A 22148-nucleotide genomic window follows, 5' to 3' on the forward strand; every position below is an offset into this window, starting at 1 on the left:
TCACACACACACACACACACACACTCACACACACATACACACACACACACACACACATACATACATACACTCACACACTCACACACACACTCACACACACACACTCACACACACACACACACACACACACACACACACACACACACACACTAACACACACTAAAGGCCGAGCCAAGTCACACCAAATGAGGAGTAAATACGGGCGTCTCACCAGAATTGCTGAACAAATGTACAAATGTTTAGAATTTCCAGTAAGGGTTCATTTGAAGATGCTCAGTTCTAGAAAGTAATTAACAAACCGTGCTATAAGTTAACACAACACATTATTTATATTAAAGTAGGATGTGAAGAGATTCTATGGGCTGGATTTGACTGGTCAGTAAAGGCAACACACACATCAACACGTTCGACTGAAGACTTTGGAATGTTCTGAGATGTCAGCTCTCAGCCCTCCGTCTGTCCCTGTTGTTCCTCAAGTCTCTTTCCGGTTAGTCTGCTGTCGTGCTTTAGCCCAAAATGATCCGGAGTCATTGTGGTTTTACATGTGAATTATTGTCACTCTACAAGGTAGCCTCCTCGTTTAACAAAAGAAAAACCTTATCAGAACAATTGAAGTATGAAGTTGACAATTAAACAGCTGTTGTTTATGCCAACAGTAATTAAGTCATGTTTCTTAAAGCCCTTGACTCAAGAAGCGACCCCTGTGAAGCCCCTCTGCCCTTCCACAGTCTGACCCTGACCTTTAACCCTGTCTGTGTTCAGATCCTGCCCTACGAGCACATCAAGATGAAGGGACTTCCTGACGACATCTCAGCCAGCCTCAACAAGCTGGCCGTGGTGAAGCTGAACGGGGGTCTGGGGACCAGCATGGGCTGCACGGGCCCCAAGAGTCTGATCAGCGTCCGCAACGAGAACACCTTCCTGGACCTCACCGTGCAGCAGATAGAGGTGAGGACGCTCGAAACAAGCGCCTCCACACCTTTAAGCCAGTCGGAGTCAACTTTATTGACAACCTTTCAGTTTGTGTGTACGGACAGAGATCGAAATACCTGTAGCTCTCTTCACGACACAGACACGGGTCGGTTCTTTGCCACGGGCGTTTATACTCAGTTTTAATGTTCCGTTACGCCGTGAGAATGACACCAACGAACAACACATATACATAGCTCAACACATTAGCATAGTGCGCTACACATACAAATATATGAATGAAAATAGGACATGACGCCCACGTGAAAACATGAAACAAATACCTCGTTGGCCGCTTGTCGTGAAAGGAGATTATTTTAATCTTTAAAGTTCCCTTTCTGAATAACTTTATGTCACGGACTGCAGCAGCGCTTCAATAAGGACATCAAGCCACGTTGAGTTGCCCAGTGCATCACCAACACACGCAGTCCCAGTACAACCATTAGCTCCAAGGCATAAGGAACAACGAACACTTATGGTCATAACACACAGTTATCTGTCTGCATATCGGTGTAACATATAAAACAAACTGTATTAAATCATGCCATATTTTAACAGTTATAATATGACGTGAAATAAAGTCTTTATTTATTGAATTGAACCATGAAATTAATTATGTTATTCTTTTTAAATAAGTCATTTACAATCCTGAATACAAAATCCAAATATATATACAAATATGTATATCCTATATGTACACAATCAACAGACACATTTATACATATGCACACATTAAGACCTAAATAAAAGCACAACAATCAATAAATACAAAATACCAGTCACTTCAGTATCTTTGGGAATGTACATCAGAGCCAGAGTGTCCGTGGCAGCGTGAAGAAGAACCTGGATGAAACCTTCAGACCTCAGAGGCTCAGGATTAAACTGAACTCTCCGTTTTTGTTTTCAGCATCTGAACAAAACGTTTAACGCCGACGTTCCTCTGGTCCTCATGAACTCCTTTAACACGGACGAGGACACGAAGAAGATCCTGCAGAAATACAAACACCACCGCGTCAACATACACACCTTCAACCAGAGCAGGTACCGCACACACACAAAGTGTAACCACAACTGTGTCTGCCATGCAGCTTTTGTCACATATAAATACAATGTGAACAGTCTGTCTTTTGAAAGCTTTTTACACTATCCATGTTTCCCCCCGCAGGTATCCGAGGATCAACAAGGAGTCTCTGCTGCCCATCGCTAAGAACATGTCGACGGGGGGGCAGAACGGGGAGGCGTGGTACCCTCCGGGTCACGGGGACGTCTACGCCAGCTTCAGTAACAGCGGGCTGCTGGACAAGCTGCTCTCCGAGGGGAAGGAGTACATCTTCGTGTCCAACATCGACAACCTGGGCGCCACCGTGGACCTCTTCATCCTCCAGCACCTGATGAGCCAGCCGGCCGACAGGCGCTGCGAGTTCATCATGGAGGTCACCGACAAGACCCGGGCCGACGTCAAGGTGAGGGGAGGGCGGGAGTCTGCTTCCAGCTGAGCTTAAGCAACATATTCTGATGATGTTCAGGTGTATATCAGTTAGTGTCTCTACTTTAAAGAGTCCTCTCCTGATGGTGTTCAGGTGTATATCAGTATGTAGTGTCTCTACTTTAAAGAGTCCTCTCCTGCTGGTGTTCAGGTGTATATCAGTTAGTGTCTCTACTTTAAAGAGTCCTCTCCTGCTGGTGTTCAGGTGTATATCAGTTAGTGTCTCTACTTTAAAGAGTCCTCTCCTGATGGTGTTCAGGTGTATATCAGTATGTAGTGTCTCTACTTTAAAGAGTCCTCTCCTGCTGATGTTCAGGTGTATATCAGTATGTAGTGTCTCTACTTTAAAGAGTCCTCTCCTGCTGATGTTCAGGTGTATATCAGTATGTAGTGTCTCTACTTTAAAGAGTCCTCTCCTGCTGATGTTCAGGTGTATATCAGTATGTAGTGTCTCTACTTTAAAGAGTCCTCTCCTGCTGATGTTCAGGTGTATATCAGTTAGTGTCTCTACTTTAAAGAGTCCTCTCCTGATGGTGTTCAGGTGTATATCAGTATGTAGTGTCTCTACTTTAAAGAGTCCTCTCCTGCTGATGTTCAGGTGTATATCAGTATGTAGTGTCTCTACTTTAAAGAGTCCTCTCCTGCTGATGTTCAGGTGTATATCAGTATGTAGTGTCTCTACTTTAAAGAGTCCTCTCCTGCTGATGTTCAGGTGTATATCAGTATGTAGTGTCTCTACTTTAAAGAGTCCTCTCCTGCTGATGTTCAGGTGTATATCAGTATCTAGTGTCTCTACTTTAAAGAGTCCTCTCCTGCTGATGTTCAGGTGCATATCAGTATGTAGTGTCTCTACTTTAAAGAGTCCTCTCCTGCTGATGTTCAGGTGTATATCAGTATGTAGTGTCTCTACTTTAAAGAGTCCTCTCCTGCTGATGTTCAGGTGTATATCAGTATGTAGTGTCTCTACTTTAAAGAGTCCTCTCCTGCTGATGTTCAGGTGTATATCAGTATGTAGTGTCTCTACTTTAAAGAGTCCTCTCCTGCTGATGTTCAGGTGTATATCAGTATCTAGTGTCTCTACTTTAAAGAGTCCTCTCCTGCTGATGTTCAGGTGCATATCAGTATGTAGTGTCTCTACTTTAAAGAGTCCTCTCCTGCTGATGTTCAGGTGTATATCAGTATGTAGTGTCTCTACTTTAAAGAGTCCTCTCCTGCTGATGTTCAGGTGTATATCAGTATGTAGTGTCTCTACTTTAAAGAGTCCTCTCCTGCTGATGTTCAGGTGTATATCAGTATGTAGTGTCTCTACTTTAAAGAGTCCTCTCCTGCTGATGTTTAGGTTCATATCTGTATGTAGTGTCTCTACTTTAAAGAGTCCTCTCCTGCTGATGTTCAGGTGTATATCAGTATGTAGTGTCTCTACTTTAAAGAGTCCTCTCCTGCTGATGTTCAGGTGTATATCAGTATGTAGTGTCTCTACTTTAAAGAGTCCTCTCCTGCTGATGTTCAGGTGTATATCAGTATGTAGTGTCTCTACTTTAAAGAGTCCTCTCCTGTTGATGTTCAGGTGTATATCAGTATGTAGTGTCTCTACTTTAAAGAGTCCTCTCCTGCTGATGTTCAGGTGTATATCAGTATGTAGTGTCTCTACTTTAAAGAGTCCTCTCCTGCTGATGTCCAGGTGTATATCAGTATGTAGCGTCTCTACTTTAAAGAGTCATCTCCTGCTGATGTTCAGGTGTATATCAGTATGTAGTGTCTCTACTTTAAAGAGTCCTCTCCTGCTGATGTTCAGGTGTATATCAGTATGTAGTGTCTCTACTTTAAAGAGTCCTCTCCTGCTGATGTTCAGGTGTATATCAGTTAGTGTCTCTACTTTAAAGAGTCCTCTCCTGATGGTGTTCAGGTGTATATCAGTATGTAGTGTCTCTACTTTAAAGAGTCCTCTCCTGCTGGTGTTCAGGTGTATATCAGTTAGTGTCTCTACTTTAAAGAGTCCTCTCCTGCTGGTGTTCAGGTGTATATCAGTTAGTGTCTCTACTTTAAAGAGTCCTCTCCTGATGGTGTTCAGGTGTATATCAGTATGTAGTGTCTATACTTTAAAGAGTCCTCTCCTGCTGATGTTCAGGTGTATATCAGTATGTAGTGTCTCTACTTTAAAGAGTCCTCTCCTGCTGATGTTCAGGTGTATATCAGTATGTAGTGTCTCTACTTTAAAGAGTCCTCTCCTGCTGATGTTCAGGTGTATATCAGTATGTAGTGTCTCTACTTTAAAGAGTCCTCTCCTGCTGATGTTCAGGTGTATATCAGTTAGTGTCTCTACTTTAAAGAGTCCTCTCCTGATGGTGTTCAGGTGTATATCAGTATGTAGTGTCTCTACTTTAAAGAGTCCTCTCCTGCTGATGTTCAGGTGTATATCAGTATGTAGTGTCTCTACTTTAAAGAGTCCTCTCCTGCTGATGTTCAGGTGTATATCAGTATGTAGTGTCTCTACTTTAAAGAGTCCTCTCCTGCTGATGTTCAGGTGTATATCAGTATGTAGTGTCTCTACTTTAAAGAGTCCTCTCCTGCTGATGTTCAGGTGTATATCAGTATGTAGTGTCTCTACTTTAAAGAGTCCTCTCCTGCTGATGTTCAGGTGTATATCAGTATGTAGTGTCTCTACTTTAAAGAGTCCTCTCCTGATGGTGTTCAGGTGTATATCAGTATGTAGTGTCTCTACTTTAAAGAGTCCTCTCCTGCTGATGTTCAGGTGTATATCAGTATGTAGTGTCTCTACTTTAAAGAGTCCTCTCCTGCTGATGTTCAGGTGTATATCAGTATGTAGTGTCTCTACTTTAAAGAGTCCTCTCCTGCTGATGTTCAGGTGTATATCAGTATGTAGTGTCTCTACTTTAAAGAGTCCTTCTCCTGCTGATGTTCAGGTGTATATCAGTATCTAGTGTCTCTACTTTAAAGAGTCCTCTCCTGCTGATGTTCAGGTGCATATCAGTATGTAGTGTCTCTACTTTAAAGAGTCCTCTCCTGCTGATGTTCAGGTGTATATCAGTAGTGTCTCTACTTTAAAGAGTCCTCTCCTGCTGATGTTCAGGTGTATATCAGTATGTAGTGTCTCTACTTTAAAGAGTCCTCTCCTGCTGATGTTCAGGTGTATATCAGTAGTGTCTCTACTTTAAAGAGTCCTCTCCTGCTGATGTTCAGGTGTATATCAGTATGTAGTGTCTCTACTTTAAAGAGTCCTCTCCTGCTGATGTTCAGGTGTATATCAGTATGTAGTTTCTCTACTTTAAAGAGTCCTCTCCTGCTGATGTTCAGGTGTATATCAGTATGTAGTGTCTCTACTTTAAAGAGTCCTCTCCTGCTGATGTTCAGGTGTATATCAGTATGTAGTGTCTCTACTTTAAAGAGTCCTCTCCTGCTGATGTTCAGGTGTATATCAGTATGTAGTGTCTCTACTTTAAAGAGTCCTCTCCTGCTGGTGTTCAGGTGTATATCAGTATGTAGAGTCCTCTCCTGCTGGTGTTCAGGTGTATATCAGTATGTAGAGTCTCTACTTTAAAGAGTCCTCTCCTGCTGATGTTCAGGTGTATATCAGTATGTAGTGTCTCTACTTTAAAGAGTCCTCTCCTGCTGGTGTTCAGGTGTATATCAGTATGTAGTGTCTCTACTTTAAAGAGTCCTCTCCTGCTGATGTTCAGGTGTATATCAGTATGTAGTGTCTCTACTTTAAAGAGTCCTCTCCTGCTGATGTTCAGGTGTATATCAGTATGTAGTGTCTCTCCATGCTTTAAAGTTCAAAAAGCTCTTTATTTCTCTCACACTGCCTGTGCTGCAGCACCTCTTTTCACCTTCTGTCTGAAACCAGAGCCCAGTCTGCTCTGATTGGTTAGCTGGACGGCTCTTTTGGGATTGGTCAACCGCTTAGAGATGTCCCGCCCCTTAGCTTACAACGTGTTGGAGCGCTAGCCAACCGGGTCACTGTTGAAAGCAGATATCATCTCTTCTCTTGTCTCAAAGCTGTGCTACTTCCTGTGTGCAGGGCGGGACTCTGATCCAGTACGAGGACCACCTGAGGCTGCTGGAGATCGCTCAGGTCCCCAAGAACCACGTGGACGAGTTCAAGTCCGTCACCAAGTTCAAGATCTTCAACACCAACAACCTGTGGATCTCTCTGCCGGCCATCAAGAGGCTGCAGGACACGAACAAGTTGGACCTGGAGATCATCGTCAACCCCAAGGTGAGGTTCTCACTTTGACATTTTAGGATATTATCTTAAAAGACCTCCTAATTACATTTCATTTAGCTGACAATAAATGCAATCTACCAGGAACACACATAGTGGAAATCCTGCATGTATATTAGCTAATATCTAATTCTCTCGTTATTTCAGGTAGTATCTCCACGATAATGGTTTCGTTTTATTGTAGTTTTATCAACACAACATACAGATGTCAGATAGCAGGGTATATCTTCAGAAGACATCTTTTTATTTCTTCACACCCTCCCTCCCTCCCTCTCCTCTCCTCTCAGACTCTGGACGGCGGTCTGAATGTGATCCAGCTGGAGACGGCGGTGGGCGCGGCCATCAAGAGTTTCAACAACGCTCTGGGAGTGAACGTGCCGCGGAGCCGCTTCCTGCCGGTGAAGACGTCCTCCGACCTGCTGCTGGTGATGTCCAACCTGTACAGCCTGGACGCCGGGTCGCTCACCATGAGCAGGAAGAGGGAGTTCCCCAGCACCCCCCACGTGAAGCTGGGCAGCTCCTTCACCAAGGTGAGACCCAGAGAGAGAGTTATTACTGAAGAGACAGTTAGATACTGCTCTGAGGTCAGTTTGAACTATCCCATCACTTTCTAAACTACATACTGCTCTGAGGTCAGCTTGAACCATCTCATCACTTTCTAAACTACATACTGCTCTGAGGTCAGTTTGAACTATCTCATCACTTTCTAAACTACATACTGCTCTGAGGTCAGCTTGAACCATCTCATCACTTTCTAAACTACATACTGCTCTGGGGTCAGCTTGAACCATCTCATCACTTTCTAAACTACATACTGCTCTGAGGTCAGCTTGAACCATCTCATCACTTTCTAAACTACATACTGCTCTGAGGTCAGTTTGAACTATCTCATCACTTTCTAAACTACATACTGCTCTGAGGTCAGTTTGAACTATCTCATCACTTTCTAAACTACATAGTGCTCTGAGGTCAGTTTGAACTATCCCATCACTTTCTAAACTACATACTGCTCTGAGGTCAGCTTGAACCATCTCATCACTTTCTAAACTACATACTGCTCTGAGGTCAGTTTGAACTATCTAAATTACATACTGCTCTGAGGTCAGCTTGAACTATCTAAACTACATACTGCTCTGAGGTCAGCTTGAACTATCTAATAACTTTCTAAACTACATACTGCTCTGAGGTCAGCTGGAACTATCTCATCACTTTCTAAACTACATACTGCTCTGAGGTCAGCTTGAACTATCTAAACACTTATTTAAAAACTGTAACTTTCTAAACTACATACTGCTCTGAGGTCAGTTTGAACTATCTAGTCACTTATTTAAAAACTGTAACTTTCTAAACTACATACTGCTCTGGGGTCAGCTTTAACTATCTCATCACTTTCTAAACTACATACTGCTCTGAGGTCAGTTTGAACTATCGAATAACTTTCTAAACTACATACTGCTCTGGGGTCAGCTTGAACTATCTCATCACTTTCTAAACTACATACTGCTCTGAGGTCAGTTTGAACTATCTCATCACTTTCTAAACTACATACTGCTCTGAGGTCAGCTTGAACCATCTCATCACTTTCTAAACTACATACTGCTCTGAGGTCAGTTTGAACTATCTCATCACTTTCTAAACTACATACTGCTCTGAGGTCAGCTTGAACCATCTCATCACTTTCTAAACTACATACTGCTCTGGGGTCAGCTTGAACCATCTCATCACTTTCTAAACTACATACTGCTCTGAGGTCAGCTTGAACCATCTCATCACTTTCTAAACTACATACTGCTCTGAGGTCAGTTTGAACTATCTCATCACTTTCTAAACTACATACTGCTCTGAGGTCAGTTTGAACTATCTCATCACTTTCTAAACTACATAGTGCTCTGAGGTCAGTTTGAACTATCCCATCACTTTCTAAACTACATACTGCTCTGAGGTCAGCTTGAACCATCTCATCACTTTCTAAACTACATACTGCTCTGAGGTCAGTTTGAACTATCTAAATTACATACTGCTCTGAGGTCAGCTTGAACTATCTAAACTACATACTGCTCTGAGGTCAGCTTGAACTATCTAATAACTTTCTAAACTACATACTGCTCTGAGGTCAGCTGGAACTATCTCATCACTTTCTAAACTACATACTGCTCTGGGGTCAGCTTGAACTATCTCATCACTTTCTAAACTACATACTGCTCTGAGGTCAGCTTGAACTATCTAAACACTTATTTAAAAACTGTAACTTTCTAAACTACATACTGCTCTGAGGTCAGTTTGAACTATCTAGTCACTTATTTAAAAACTGTAACTTTCTAAACTACATACTGCTCTGGGGTCAGCTTTAACTATCTCATCACTTTCTAAACTACATACTGCTCTGAGGTCAGTTTGAACTATCGAATAACTTTCTAAACTACATACTGCTCTGGGGTCAGCTTGAACTATCTCATCACTTTCTAAACTACATACTGCTCTGAGGTCAGTTTGAACTATCTCATCACTTTCTAAACTACATACTGCTCTGAGGTCAGCTTTAACCATCTCATCACTTTCTAAACTACATACTGCTCTGGGGTCAGTTTGAACTATCTCATCACTTTCTAAACTACATACTGCTCTGAGGTCAGTTTGAACTATCTCATCACTTTCTAAACTACATACTGCTCTGAGGTCAGCTTTAACTATCTCATCACTTTCTAAACTACATACTGCTCTGAGGTCAGCTTTAACTATCTCATCACTTTCTAAACTACATACTGCTCTGAGGTCAGCTTGAACTATCTCATCACTTTCTAAACTACATACTGCTCTGAGGTCAGCTTGAACTATCTCATCACTTTCTAAACTACATACTGCTCTGAGGTCAGCTTGAACTATCTCATCACTTTCTAAACTACATACTGCTCTGGGGTCAGCTTTAACTATCTCATCACTTTCTAAACTACATACTGCTCTGGGGTCAGCTTTAACTATCTCATCACTTTCTAAACTACATACTGCTCTGAGGTCAGCTGGAACTATCTCATCACTTTCTAAACTACATACTGCTCTGGGGTCAGCTTTAACTATCGAATAACTTTCTAAACTACATACTGCTCTGAGGTCAGCTTGAACTATCTAAACACTTATTTAAAAACTGTAACTTTCTAAACTACATACTGCTCTGAGGTCAGTTTGAACTATCTAGTCACTTATTTAAAAACTGTAACTTTCTAAACTACATACTGCTCTGAGGTCAGTTTGAACTATCTAGTCACTTATTTAAAAACTGTAACTTTCTAAACTACATACTGCTCTGAGGTCAGTTTGAACTATCGAATAACTTTCTAAACTACATACTGCTCTGGGGTCAGCTTTAACTATCTCATCACTTTCTAAACTACATACTGCTCTGAGGTCAGTTTGAACTATCGAATAACTTTCTAAACTACATACTGCTCTGGGGTCAGCTTTAACTATCTCATCACTTTCTAAACTACATACTGCTCTGAGGTCAGTTTGAACTATCTCATCACTTTCTAAACTACATACTGCTCTGAGGTCAGCTGGAACTATCTCATCACTTTCTAAACTACATACTGCTCTGGGGTCAGCTTTAACTATCTCATCACTTTCTAAACTACATACTGCTCTGAGGTCAGCTTTAACTATCTCATCACTTTCTAAACTACATACTGCTCTGAGGTCAGCTTGAACCATCTCATCACTTTCTAAACTACATACTGCTCTGAGGTCAGCTTTAACTATCTCATCACTTTCTAAACTACATACTGCTCTGGGGTCAGCTTGAACTATCTCATCACTTTCTAAACTACATACTGCTCTGAGGTCAGTTTGAACTATCGAATAACTTTCTAAACTACATACTGCTCTGGGGTCAGCTTTAACTATCTCATCACTTTCTAAACTACATACTGCTCTGAGGTCAGTTTGAACTATCGAATAACTTTCTAAACTACATACTGCTCTGAGGTCAGCTGGAACTATCTCATCACTTTCTAAACTACATACTGCTCTGGGGTCAGCTTGAACTATCTCATCACTTTCTAAACTACATACTGCTCTGAGGTCAGCTTGAACTATCTAAACACTTATTTAAAAACTGTAACTTTCTAAACTACATACTGCTCTGAGGTCAGTTTGAACTATCTAGTCACTTATTTAAAAACTGTAACTTTCTAAACTACATACTGCTCTGGGGTCAGCTTTAATTATCTCATCACTTTCTAAACTACATACTGCTCTGAGGTCAGTTTGAACTATCGAATAACTTTCTAAACTACATACTGCTCTGGGGTCAGCTTGAACTATCTCATCACTTTCTAAACTACATACTGCTCTGAGGTCAGTTTGAACTATCTCATCACTTTCTAAACTACATACTGCTCTGAGGTCAGCTTTAACCATCTCATCACTTTCTAAACTACATACTGCTCTGGGGTCAGTTTGAACTATCTCATCACTTTCTAAACTACATACTGCTCTGAGGTCAGTTTGAACTATCTCATCACTTTCTAAACTACATACTGCTCTGAGGTCAGCTTTAACTATCTCATCACTTTCTAAACTACATACTGCTCTGAGGTCAGCTTGAACTATCTCATCACTTTCTAAACTACATACTGCTCTGAGGTCAGCTTGAACTATCTCATCACTTTCTAAACTACATACTGCTCTGAGGTCAGCTTGAACTATCTCATCACTTTCTAAACTACATACTGCTCTGAGGTCAGCTTGAACTATCTCATCACTTTCTAAACTACATACTGCTCTGGGGTCAGCTTTAACTATCTCATCACTTTCTAAACTACATACTGCTCTGGGGTCAGCTTTAACTATCTCATCACTTTCTAAACTACATACTGCTCTGAGGTCAGCTGGAACTATCTCATCACTTTCTAAACTACATACTGCTCTGGGGTCAGCTTTAACTATCGAATAACTTTCTAAACTACATACTGCTCTGAGGTCAGCTTGAACTACCTAAACACTTATTTAAAAACTGTAACTTTCTAAACTACATACTGCTCTGAGGTCAGTTTGAACTATCTAGTCACTTATTTAAAAACTGTAACTTTCTAAACTACATACTGCTCTGAGGTCAGTTTGAACTATCTAGTCACTTATTTAAAAACTGTAACTTTCTAAACTACATACTGCTCTGAGGTCAGTTTGAACTATCTAGTCACTTATTTAAAAACTGTAACTTTCTAAACTACATACTGCTCTGAGGTCAGTTTGAACTATCGAATAACTTTCTAAACTACATACTGCTCTGGGGTCAGCTTTAACTATCTCATCACTTTCTAAACTACATACTGCTCTGAGGTCAGTTTGAACTATCTCATCACTTTCTAAACTACATACTGCTCTGAGGTCAGCTGGAACTATCTCATCACTTTCTAAACTACATACTGCTCTGGGGTCAGCTTTAACTATCTCATCACTTTCTAAACTACATACTGCTCTGAGGTCAGCTTGAACCATCTCATCACTTTCTAAACTACATACTGCTCTGAGGTCAGTTTGAACTATCGAATAACTTTCTAAACTACATACTGCTCTGGGGTCAGCTTTAACTATCTCATCACTTTCTAAACTACATACTGCTCTGAGGTCAGCTTTAACTATCTCATCACTTTCTAAACTACATACTGCTCTGAGGTCAGCTTGAACTATCGAATAACTTTCTAAACTACATACTGCTCTGAGGTCAGCTGGAACTATCTCATCACTTTCTAAACTACATACTGCTCTGGGGTCAGCTTGAACTATCTCATCACTTTCTAAACTACATACTGCTCTGAGGTCAGCTTGAACCATCTCATCACTTTCTAAACTACATACTGCTCTGAGGTCAGCTTTAACTATCTCATCACTTTCTAAACTACATACTGCTCTGAGGTCAGCTTGAACCATCTCATCACTTTCTAAACTACATACTGCTCTGAGGTCAGCTTGAACTATCTCATCACTTTCTAAACTACATACTGCTCTGGGGTCAGCTTGAACTATCTCATCACTTTCTAAACTACATACTGCTCTGAGGTCAGCTGGAACTATCTCATCACTTTCTAAACTACATACTGCTCTGAGGTCAGCTTTAACTATCGAATAACTTTCTAAACTACATACTGCTCTGAGGTCAGCTTGAACTATCTAAACACTTATTTAAAAACTGTAACTTTCTAAACTACATACTGCTCTGAGGTCAGTTTGAACTATCTAGTCACTTATTTAAAAACTGTAACTTTCTAAACTACATACTGCTCTGAGGTCAGTTTGAACTATCGAATAACTTTCTAAACTACATACTGCTCTGGGGTCAGCTTTAACTATCTCATCACTTTCTAAACTACATACTGCTCTGAGGTCAGCTTTAACTATCTCATCACTTTCTAAACTACATACTGCTCTGAGGTCAGCTTTAACTATCTCATCACTTTCTAAACTACATACTGCTCTGGGGTCAGCTTTAACTATCTCATCACTTTCTAAACTACATACTGCTCTGAGGTCAGTTTGAACTATCGAATAACTTTCTAAACTACATACTGCTCTGAGGTCAGCTGGAACTATCTCATCACTTTCTAAACTACATACTGCTCTGAGGTCAGCTTGAACTATCTCATCACTTTCTAAACTACATACTGCTCTGAGGTCAGCTTGAACCATCTCATCACTTTCTAAACTACATACTGCTCTGAGGTCAGCTTGAACTATCTCATCACTTTCTAAACTACATACTGCTCTGGGGTCAGCTTGAACTATCTAATAACTTTCTAAACTACATACTGCTCTGAGGTCAGCTGGAACTATCTCATCACTTTCTAAACTACATACTGCTCTGAGGTCAGCTTTAACTATCGAATAACTTTCTAAACTACATACTGCTCTGAGGTCAGCTTGAACTATCTAAACACTTATTTAAAAACTGTAACTTTCTAAACTACATACTGCTCTGAGGTCAGTTTGAACTATCTAGTCACTTATTTAAAAACTGTAACTTTCTAAACTACATACGGCTCTGAGGTCAGTTTGAACTATCGAATAACTTTCTAAACTACATACTGCTCTGGGGTCAGCTTTAACTATCTCATCACTTTCTAAACTACATACTGCTCTGAGGTCAGCTTTAACTATCTCATCACTTTCTAAACTACATACTGCTCTGAGGTCAGTTTGAACTATCTCATCACTTTCTAAACTACATACTGCTCTGAGGTCAGTTTGAACTATCTCATCACTTTCTAAACTACATACTGCTCTGAGGTCAGCTTGAACTATCTCATCACTTTCTAAACTACATACTGCTCTGAGGTCAGCTTGAACTATCGAATAACTTTCTAAACTACATACTGCTCTGAGGTCAGTTTGAACTATCTCATAACTTTCTAAACTACATACTGCTCTGGGGTCAGCTTTAACTATCTCATCACTTTCTAAACTACATACTGCTCTGAGGTCAGCTTGAACTATCTCATCACTTTCTAAACTACATACTGCTCTGAGGTCAGTTTGAACTATCGAATAACTTTCTAAACTACATACTGCTCTGGGGTCAGCTTGAACCATCTCATCACTTTCTAAACTACATACGGCTCTGAGGTCAGTTTGAACTATCTCATCACTTTCTAAACTACATACTGCTCTGAGGTCAGCTTTAACTATCTCATCACTTTCTAAACTACATACTGCTCTGAGGTCAGTTTGAACTATCTCATCACTTTCTAAACTACATACTGCTCTGAGGTCAGCTTTAACTATCTTATCACTTTCTAAACTACATACTGCTCTGAGGTCAGCTTTAACTATCTCATCACTTTCTAAACTACATACTGCTCTGAGGTCAGCTTGAACTATCTCATCACTTTCTAAACTACATACTGCTCTGGGGTCAGTTTGAACTATCTCATCACTTTCTAAACTACATACTGCTCTGGGGTCAGTTTGAACTATCTCATCACTTTCTAAACTACATACTGCTCTGGGGTCAGTTTGAACTATCTAATGACCATGTTCATTACCAGAGAAACCAACACAGCCATGGTCAACCCCATCTTCACGGCTACTGTATATTTTCTACTTTTCAATGCTGCTTTAATTCAATTTTGAGACGTATAAATTCTAGTATTGTTTATTTCTACTCTTCAATTTCTACTTATGTGCAATGCCTTGTTTTGTTGTCTTTTATGCTGCTGCAACACAAACATTTCCCAAATTGGGACCAATAGAGTACCTCTTATCTTATCTTATCTTATCTTATCTTAACTTAACTCAATAAGTCTAGGATTTCATTACTTTATCTAAAGACAATTATTGTTTTGTTATTTTCTGAAGAAGAAAATATGTTTCTTTGGTGACCAGGTGAAACTAAAACATTATGAAACTATTTGATTATTGGTTGAATTCTTCCCGATTGTACCCTGTGTAACATCTATGATGTGTTGTGTTGTGTTCAGGTGCAGCAGTTCCTCTGCAGGTTTGAGAGCATCCCCGACATGTTGGAGCTGGACCATCTCACCGTGTCCGGAGACGTGACCTTCGGGAAGAACGTCTCTCTCAAGGTCAGACACTCAACTCTCACGACAACAGTTTGCCAAAAAGAAAAAAATCATAAAAAGTCATAATTAAAAATAATAATGCAGTATTCCAAAAGAAAAGTGAACTAAAAAGTCATAGAAGTTTGCGATAAGAAGTCATATGTTAAAAAAAAACGTCATGCTTTAACAATAGCATGCAACTGTGATGTACAGTAAGTCCAAAAAGAATTCTTCGAATAACTTTCTAGGATTATTATATAGTTTTACATCCTATGACCTTTTCGTAATCTTACTTGCTTCTTTCTACACCAGTACTTTGGTGTAGTAAGAACAACACCAAAGCACTCTGTTTTCCCAAGGATACAGTCTCTGACTTGGCTGAGAAGATCCTGCATGTTGGGGCTGAACATCCGACTGTGAAGAATGTGGTTCTGCACATTGGAACAGATGATGTTGTGAAACAAGAGTCAGAAGTGCTGAAAGAAGACTTTAAATGTCTGTTGGAAACTGCCAGCTCTCTAAATGCAGAGGTGTTCATCAGTGGCCCTCTACCGCCAGTCAGAGGAGGAGTGGAGAGATTCAGCAGATTGTCTGCACTGAACACCTGGCTTTCAACTGTCTGTACTGACCATTCTGTCCATTTTATTGACAACTTTAACTTTTTCTGGGACCGCAGACATCTTTTCAAGCCGAATGGAGTTTGTCTGAACAAGTCAGGAGTGAAATTGTTTATCTCTAACGCAGGGGTGTCAAACTCAAGGCCCGGGGGCCAAATCCGGCCCGTGACTTCATTTTCTGTGGCCCCACAAGAGCTTGCAAAGAATATAATATGTTTATTATACGGTTACATGTCGCTTTACAGAAGCACGTTGCTCATAAATTACATGTCCCACAATGCATCTCAAATATGTATTTTTTTCAAAATGTCACTTTTTTTTCTCCAGATTTTGGCTTTTCTTTTAAAATCATTTTGTTACATTCTCACTGAAGAGACTTGCAATTATTTTCCCTAGACTTCTGCTTTCAGACGTAGTGAATTATGAAGTTATTACCCTATCCCATAATAATCCAATGCAGAGGCAATCAATATATAATACATTATTTTATATATATTAAACATTTATACATGTATTTTTATATAGTCTTAAAGTTACAACCGGCCCTTTGAGTGCAACAATAATGCTGATGTGGCCCGCGATGAAATTGAGTTTGACACCCCTGCTCTAACGTATTCAACTGCCTACGTCATCAATCTGTTCCCTCTGCCAAGGACAAGCGGCATCAAAACAAGAGAAAGGCACAACACATCGCTCAGAAAACCACTGCACCCGCCTGAGGAATGTCTTGATTATGGGAGACAAATGGAGGAGTCTCCATCGCCCTTCACCCCCCCATCACCTCTGAGGATACTCTTCCTTCACCCCACAGCTCTCTCTACTCTCCGTTCACCCTTTCACCCTCGCCCACCCTCCTGGAGAACACATGAAGGAGATACAGAGGGTTGGCACCGATTCCTTCCTGGAGTTCAAAGACCAAACTAAGGCGATACGCAGGGCTGGCAGCATGTCCTTTACCCCCGCTCCTCAACGACGCCCACCAAAATCACTGCAGAGACGCGCACCATCTCCCCCGTCTCCATCGCTGTGCTTACATCAACCACCTCCCCTCCCTTCAAGAAAGCATCTGCAGTCTCCGAAGCCTGATAAGGATGTGTGTGTACAAAACGAAACAAACTCTGTGCTGGGTCCAGGCTCAAGGGCGTATGGCACTCCCAACTCTTTCCAGGACATGCCGGGCCCTGCCTGCCAGTAGCTTTGCCGATATCTGTGTTGATAGGTAATAGATTAAGAGCGGCGAATCATTTTAGAAACAGGAAGCACTCAAACGTTTGTGTGAGTTTATCTAATTTAGCAGTGATTCCATGTCAGCCACAGCTTGTTACAAAAAACCTGACTGATAGTGTGTTTAACGAACTTAAACTAGCTTTATTAAATGGCAGGTCTTTGGCAGGAAAAACATTTTTAATCAATGATTTTATCACTGAGCACAATCTTGATTTTATGTTTTTAACAGAAACTTGGATTGAACAAAATAACAGTGCAGCTGTTCTTATCGAATCAACCCCTCCCAACTTAGTTTTATGAGTCAGGAAAGAATGCATAAGAAAGGGGGTGGAGTTGCTATTCTGTTCAATGATTCCCTTCAATGCAGGAAGACATCGTATGGAAACTTTGATTCTTTTGAATATGTGGCCCTTCAGCTGAAATGCTCCTCTCGAGCTCTGTTCCTAAATATCTATAGGCCACCCAAATACTGTGCAAGCTTTTTTGATGACCTTACTGAACTGCTGTCTATAGTGTGTATTGACTTTGACCGTCTCGTCATTGTTGGTGATTTTAACAGCCATGTTGACAACCCCCAGGACAGAGGGGCTAAAGAACTGTTTTGTGTTCTTGATAGCTATGGACTGACTCAGCATGTGACGGAGCCCACGCACAATAAGGGGCACATTCTGGACTTAATTATCTCAAAGGGTCTGAATATCTCTAAGGTTGTGGTGACTGATGTTGCACTCTCTGACCATTCCTGTGTTTTCTTTGAGAGCTCTATTTCTGTTCACACAAGTGTTCAAAAAGAGGTAACCACAAAGCGATGTTTAACTGAAAATACTAGGGAAATGTTTACTCCGAATGTTTCTTCCACACTTGCCCCTGCTAACACCTCAGTAGATGAGCTAGTAGATCATTTTAATTCAAAAATTAAAAATGTTATAGATGCCATTGCTCCAATTAAGGTAAAGGAAGTGACTGGGAAGAAAATATCTCCATGGAGAAAGGCCATGACCGTTAAAACAGAAAAAAAGAGAATGTCGAAAAGCTGAACGCAGGTGGCGAAAAACAAATCTCCAGGTTCACTTTGAAATCTATAAAGAGAGACTTGGCCTTTATAATTTGGAATTGAAAAACGCACGACAGACTTTCTTCTCTGACATCATTACCAAAAACAACGCACGTGCCTTGTTTGCTACCGTCGACAGACTAACTAACCCCCCAGTGTCAGTAGCCTCTGAATTTCTATCCACCAGGGCGTGCAATGATTTTGCCTTTTTCACTGACAAAATTCAGGAAATCAGACAAGCAGTCAGTGCCTCTGCATCAGGAACAGCAAATGTGCTGTCTCTGTGTCCACTTAACATCAATTCAGACATCATGACACAATTCCATCAGATTAATGATAAAAACCTAGAGGATATTATTCAACTTCTGAAATCCTCCTCCTGCTGCCTTGATATTATTCCAACAGGATTTTTCAAAGATGTTTTGCCTTGCATGGCCTCAGATCTACTTCATTACTTCATATAGTAAACAAATCTCTTCACTCAGGTATTTTTCCACAGGCCCTGAAAACTGCAGTCATTAAACCGCTCTTAAAAAAGAATAATCTAGATGCTTCAGTAATGAACAATTACAGGCCCATATCAAACCTGCCATTTCTAGGTAAAATCATTGAAAAAGTTGTTTTTCAACGGTTGAGTAATGTCTTGCATTTAAATAACTGTTTCGATGTGTTCCAGTGAGGCTTTCGTCCAAACCACAGCACTGAGACTGCTCTTGTAAAGGTCTTCATTAGGCGCGTTCACACTGCGGTACTTTTCCCACTGCGGTACTTTTCCCACAAAAGGTTCATGCGAACTTAGTTCATGATCGCGTTCACACCAAAAAGAGCCGGTACTAAAATTAGTTCATGCGAACCTTTTTACCGCCTCGAAAGTCCCTGCTAGAGAGCAGGGACTTTCGAGGGGCTCTTTTGTGAGAAAAGAGCTATATTCCTGATTGGCTGGGCGGATTGCAAACCACGCCCCGTAAAACTCCCAAAAAGTTTTGTGAAGCCGCCATTTTATTATCCTCGCATCAGCATTATTAGCATTAGCCCAGCGCAGAGAGACTAACTTATGGCAACACAAAATAAAACATGGGAGCGGTGGAGATGAGGAGGTGTCGGCATTCTGGTGATTTACTGCTGGGACTCCCAGCAGCTTCTACTGAAGCCTTCCTCAACTCCGGGGACTTCCGGCCGGGGACTTTGGGCGGCAGTATACGACGTGAAGTGGTTTGCGGCCTGCCAGTAAACCCAAAGCAGAAGAAGAAGTGACGTCAGCGGCTTCATTTACCTAATCCACCCCTAGGGACTTATTCCGGTGTGAACGCGATCTGTACTTAGTTCATGAGAACTAAAGAGTTCTCATGAACTAAGTTCTCATGAACCTTTGTGGGAAAAGTACCGCAGTGTGAATGCGCCTATTGACATCCACTTAAACACAGACAGTGGCAGAACTTCAGTGTTAGTGTTATTAGATCTCAGTGCTGCGTTTGACACTGTTGACCACAGCATATTACTAGACCGACTGGAAAACTGGGTGGGACTTTCGGAAACAGTTCTCAATTGGTTTGAATCCTACTTAAAGGACGCTATGCGGATGACCCACAAATGTACGTAACAATTTCACCAGGAGACTATGCTCCAATTCAAACACTGAGTAAGTGCATTGAACAAATCAATGACTGGATGTGTCAGAACTTTCTCCAATTAAACAAAGATAAAACTGAGGTAATGGTTTTTGGAGCCAAGGCAGAACGTATAAAAGTTAGCGCTGAGCTTCAGTGTGCAATGTTCAAACCAACAGATAAAGCCAGAAATCTAGGTGTAGTCATGGACTCTGACCTGAGTTTCAACAGTCACATTAAAACAGTTACTAAATCAGCCTACTATCACCTAAAGAATATATCTAGGATTAAAAGACTAATGTCACAGCAGGATTTGGTAAAACTTGTCCATGCCTTTATCTTCAGTAGACTCAACTACTGTAATGGTGTCTTCACAGGTCTCACTAAAAAATCTATTAGAAAGCTGCAGCTGATTCAGAACGCCGCTGCTCGAGTCCTCACTAACACTAAGAAAGTGGATCACATCACTCCTGTTCTGAAGTCTTTACACTGGCTTCCTGTGTGTCAAAGAATAGATTTCAAAATACTGCTGCTGGTTTATAAAGCTCTGAATGGTTTAGGCCCAAAATACATTTCTGACCTCCTGCTAAATTATGAACCATCCAGATCTCTCAGGTCTTCAGGGACTGGTCAGCTTTCTGTCCCCAGAGTCAGAACTAAACATGGAGAAGCAGCGTTCAGTTATTATGCTCCAAATATCTGGAACAAACTCCCAGAAACCTGCCGGTCCGCTGCAACTCTGACTACTTTTAAATCCAGACTAAAGACTTTTCTTTTTGCCGCTGCTTTTAATTGAAATATTCACATCTTACACTGCACTGTAACTTTTATCCATGTATTTTTTCTTTTAATGTTTAATTGAACTATTCACATCTTAAACTGCACTGTAACTTTTATCCATGTATTTTTTCTTTTAATGTTTATTTTATTATCTTTTCTTTTTAATGACTGATTTTAAATGCCATTTTTTTTAATGTCTTTCGTTTTTTGTAAAGCACTTTGAATTGCCTTGTGTTAAAAGGTGCTATATAAATAAACTTGCCTTGCCTTGTCTCATAAATGTTGTTCATACACGGTACCGATCAGGCTTTGATAACCTCTTATAATTAAAAAAATAGAAACAAAATGAAATGGAGACAAGAAGATTTCTGACATCATAGAACAGAGTCGAAGCTTGCCTTTACATCAACGCATGAGTAATACAAATCTAATGACATAATATATATTAGTAAACCGTCAAACGGGACATTTTTCTATTTTAATGCTTTAAATACATGTTCCTTATTTTCCTTATTTTCAAAACAGGACAGAGTATTATTTTTATAGTGAATCAGAATCAGGTTTATCACCAGGTAGGTTGACACGTACGTGGAATTTGACTTGGTGTTGTGGTGAATACATTAAAGTAAAACAAAATGTAAACAAGAACACAGATAGCGAACTATATTAAGAACACTGTAATACAAATATAGTAAAGATAGCAATAAAGTAAAGCAGTAATTTACATCGAAATAGAATGCAATAAGTGCTGTATTAGTTCCAACATACCGACTATACCTCTGCCAACAATAAACCAGTCAAATAACTTCCAACCTCTTTACCTCCTTCAGGGAACCGTCATCATCATAGCCAATCACGGAGACCGGATCGATATCCCCGCCGGCGCGATGCTGGAGAACAAAATCGTTTCTGGAAACCTGCGGATCCTCGATCACTGAGGCATTCTGGGAGAAAGAAAGCGATTTCAAACAAGCCATTTACACCCTGAAGAGACTCAAGATGATGTATTCTGCTCTCATGAACTATCACAAGTTGGTTTCTTTGAATGTAAAGACAACCTGAAGGGTCAAAGGTCAACGTCTTCCTGTCTGCAGACACGAGGGAACTTCCTGTTTCTGTCTGACCCCTGTAGTGGTTCTGCTGTCAAATAAAAAAGTGCAGTACCTTCAACAGAGAGTCATGTGGTGTTTGTATCTGGAGTTTAATACCAGATTTTAGAGTCTTTTTAAGTCATCTCAGTTTGACTTCACCTTCTGGATTGACGAAAATGTACAATATCAAAATAAAAACACGCTCAGATTCAGAGGGACAGACCTTTGAGTTTCTTCTACTGTATGTGTGTATGTATACAGATATGAATATACATAAACAAACTATCCGTATAGTATTATTATAAACCATTACTTATGCATTGATGTTTGATAGACTACAATTTAAGTTTTTTCTTAAATATGAATTACTCTTCCTAATCTCGATTTATCGTTGGTTTAAATGAAATAAAAATATTAAATACCATTACAATTTGCAATACAACATTCTCAGTTTTGTGTCAGTGAAGAGGCATACAAGCCAGAAACTAAATTAAAGAAACTTAAAACAGAATTTAATAAGAAACG

At 40.4% G+C, this 22148-nt stretch overlaps 1 protein-coding gene across 1 annotated transcript; it reads left to right on the forward strand.

The window, feature by feature from the left end:
• Window positions 1-740: 740 nt before the first annotated feature.
• Window positions 741-21702, forward strand: LOC117443211 (UTP--glucose-1-phosphate uridylyltransferase-like). Its single transcript, XM_034079167.2, has 7 exons — window positions 741-948; window positions 1877-2010; window positions 2135-2432; window positions 6495-6692; window positions 6986-7228; window positions 15167-15271; window positions 21363-21702. The coding sequence occupies exons 1-7, from the start codon at window positions 787-789 to the stop codon at window positions 21468-21470; spliced, it is 1248 nt and encodes a 415-aa protein (XP_033935058.2). The 5' UTR covers window positions 741-786; the 3' UTR covers window positions 21471-21702.
• The last annotated feature ends 446 nt before the right edge of the window (window positions 21703-22148 follow it).

This window comes from Pseudochaenichthys georgianus, unplaced genomic scaffold, assembly GCF_902827115.2.
Source record: "Pseudochaenichthys georgianus unplaced genomic scaffold, fPseGeo1.2 scaffold_554_arrow_ctg1, whole genome shotgun sequence".
Lineage (NCBI taxonomy): Eukaryota > Metazoa > Chordata > Actinopteri > Perciformes > Channichthyidae > Pseudochaenichthys > Pseudochaenichthys georgianus.

Excerpts from the sequence above, each read along its gene's own strand:
- LOC117443211 (XM_034079167.2), top strand. The coding sequence starts at position 787 with ATGAAGGGACTTCCTGACGACATCTCAGCCAGCCTCAACAAGCTGGCC. Across the intron at positions 949-1,876 it reads TCACCGTGCAGCAGATAGAG|CATCTGAACAAAACGTTTAA; the intron begins GTGAGGACGCTC and ends TTTTGTTTTCAG. Across the intron at positions 2,011-2,134 it reads CACACCTTCAACCAGAGCAG|GTATCCGAGGATCAACAAGG; the intron begins GTACCGCACACA and ends TTCCCCCCGCAG.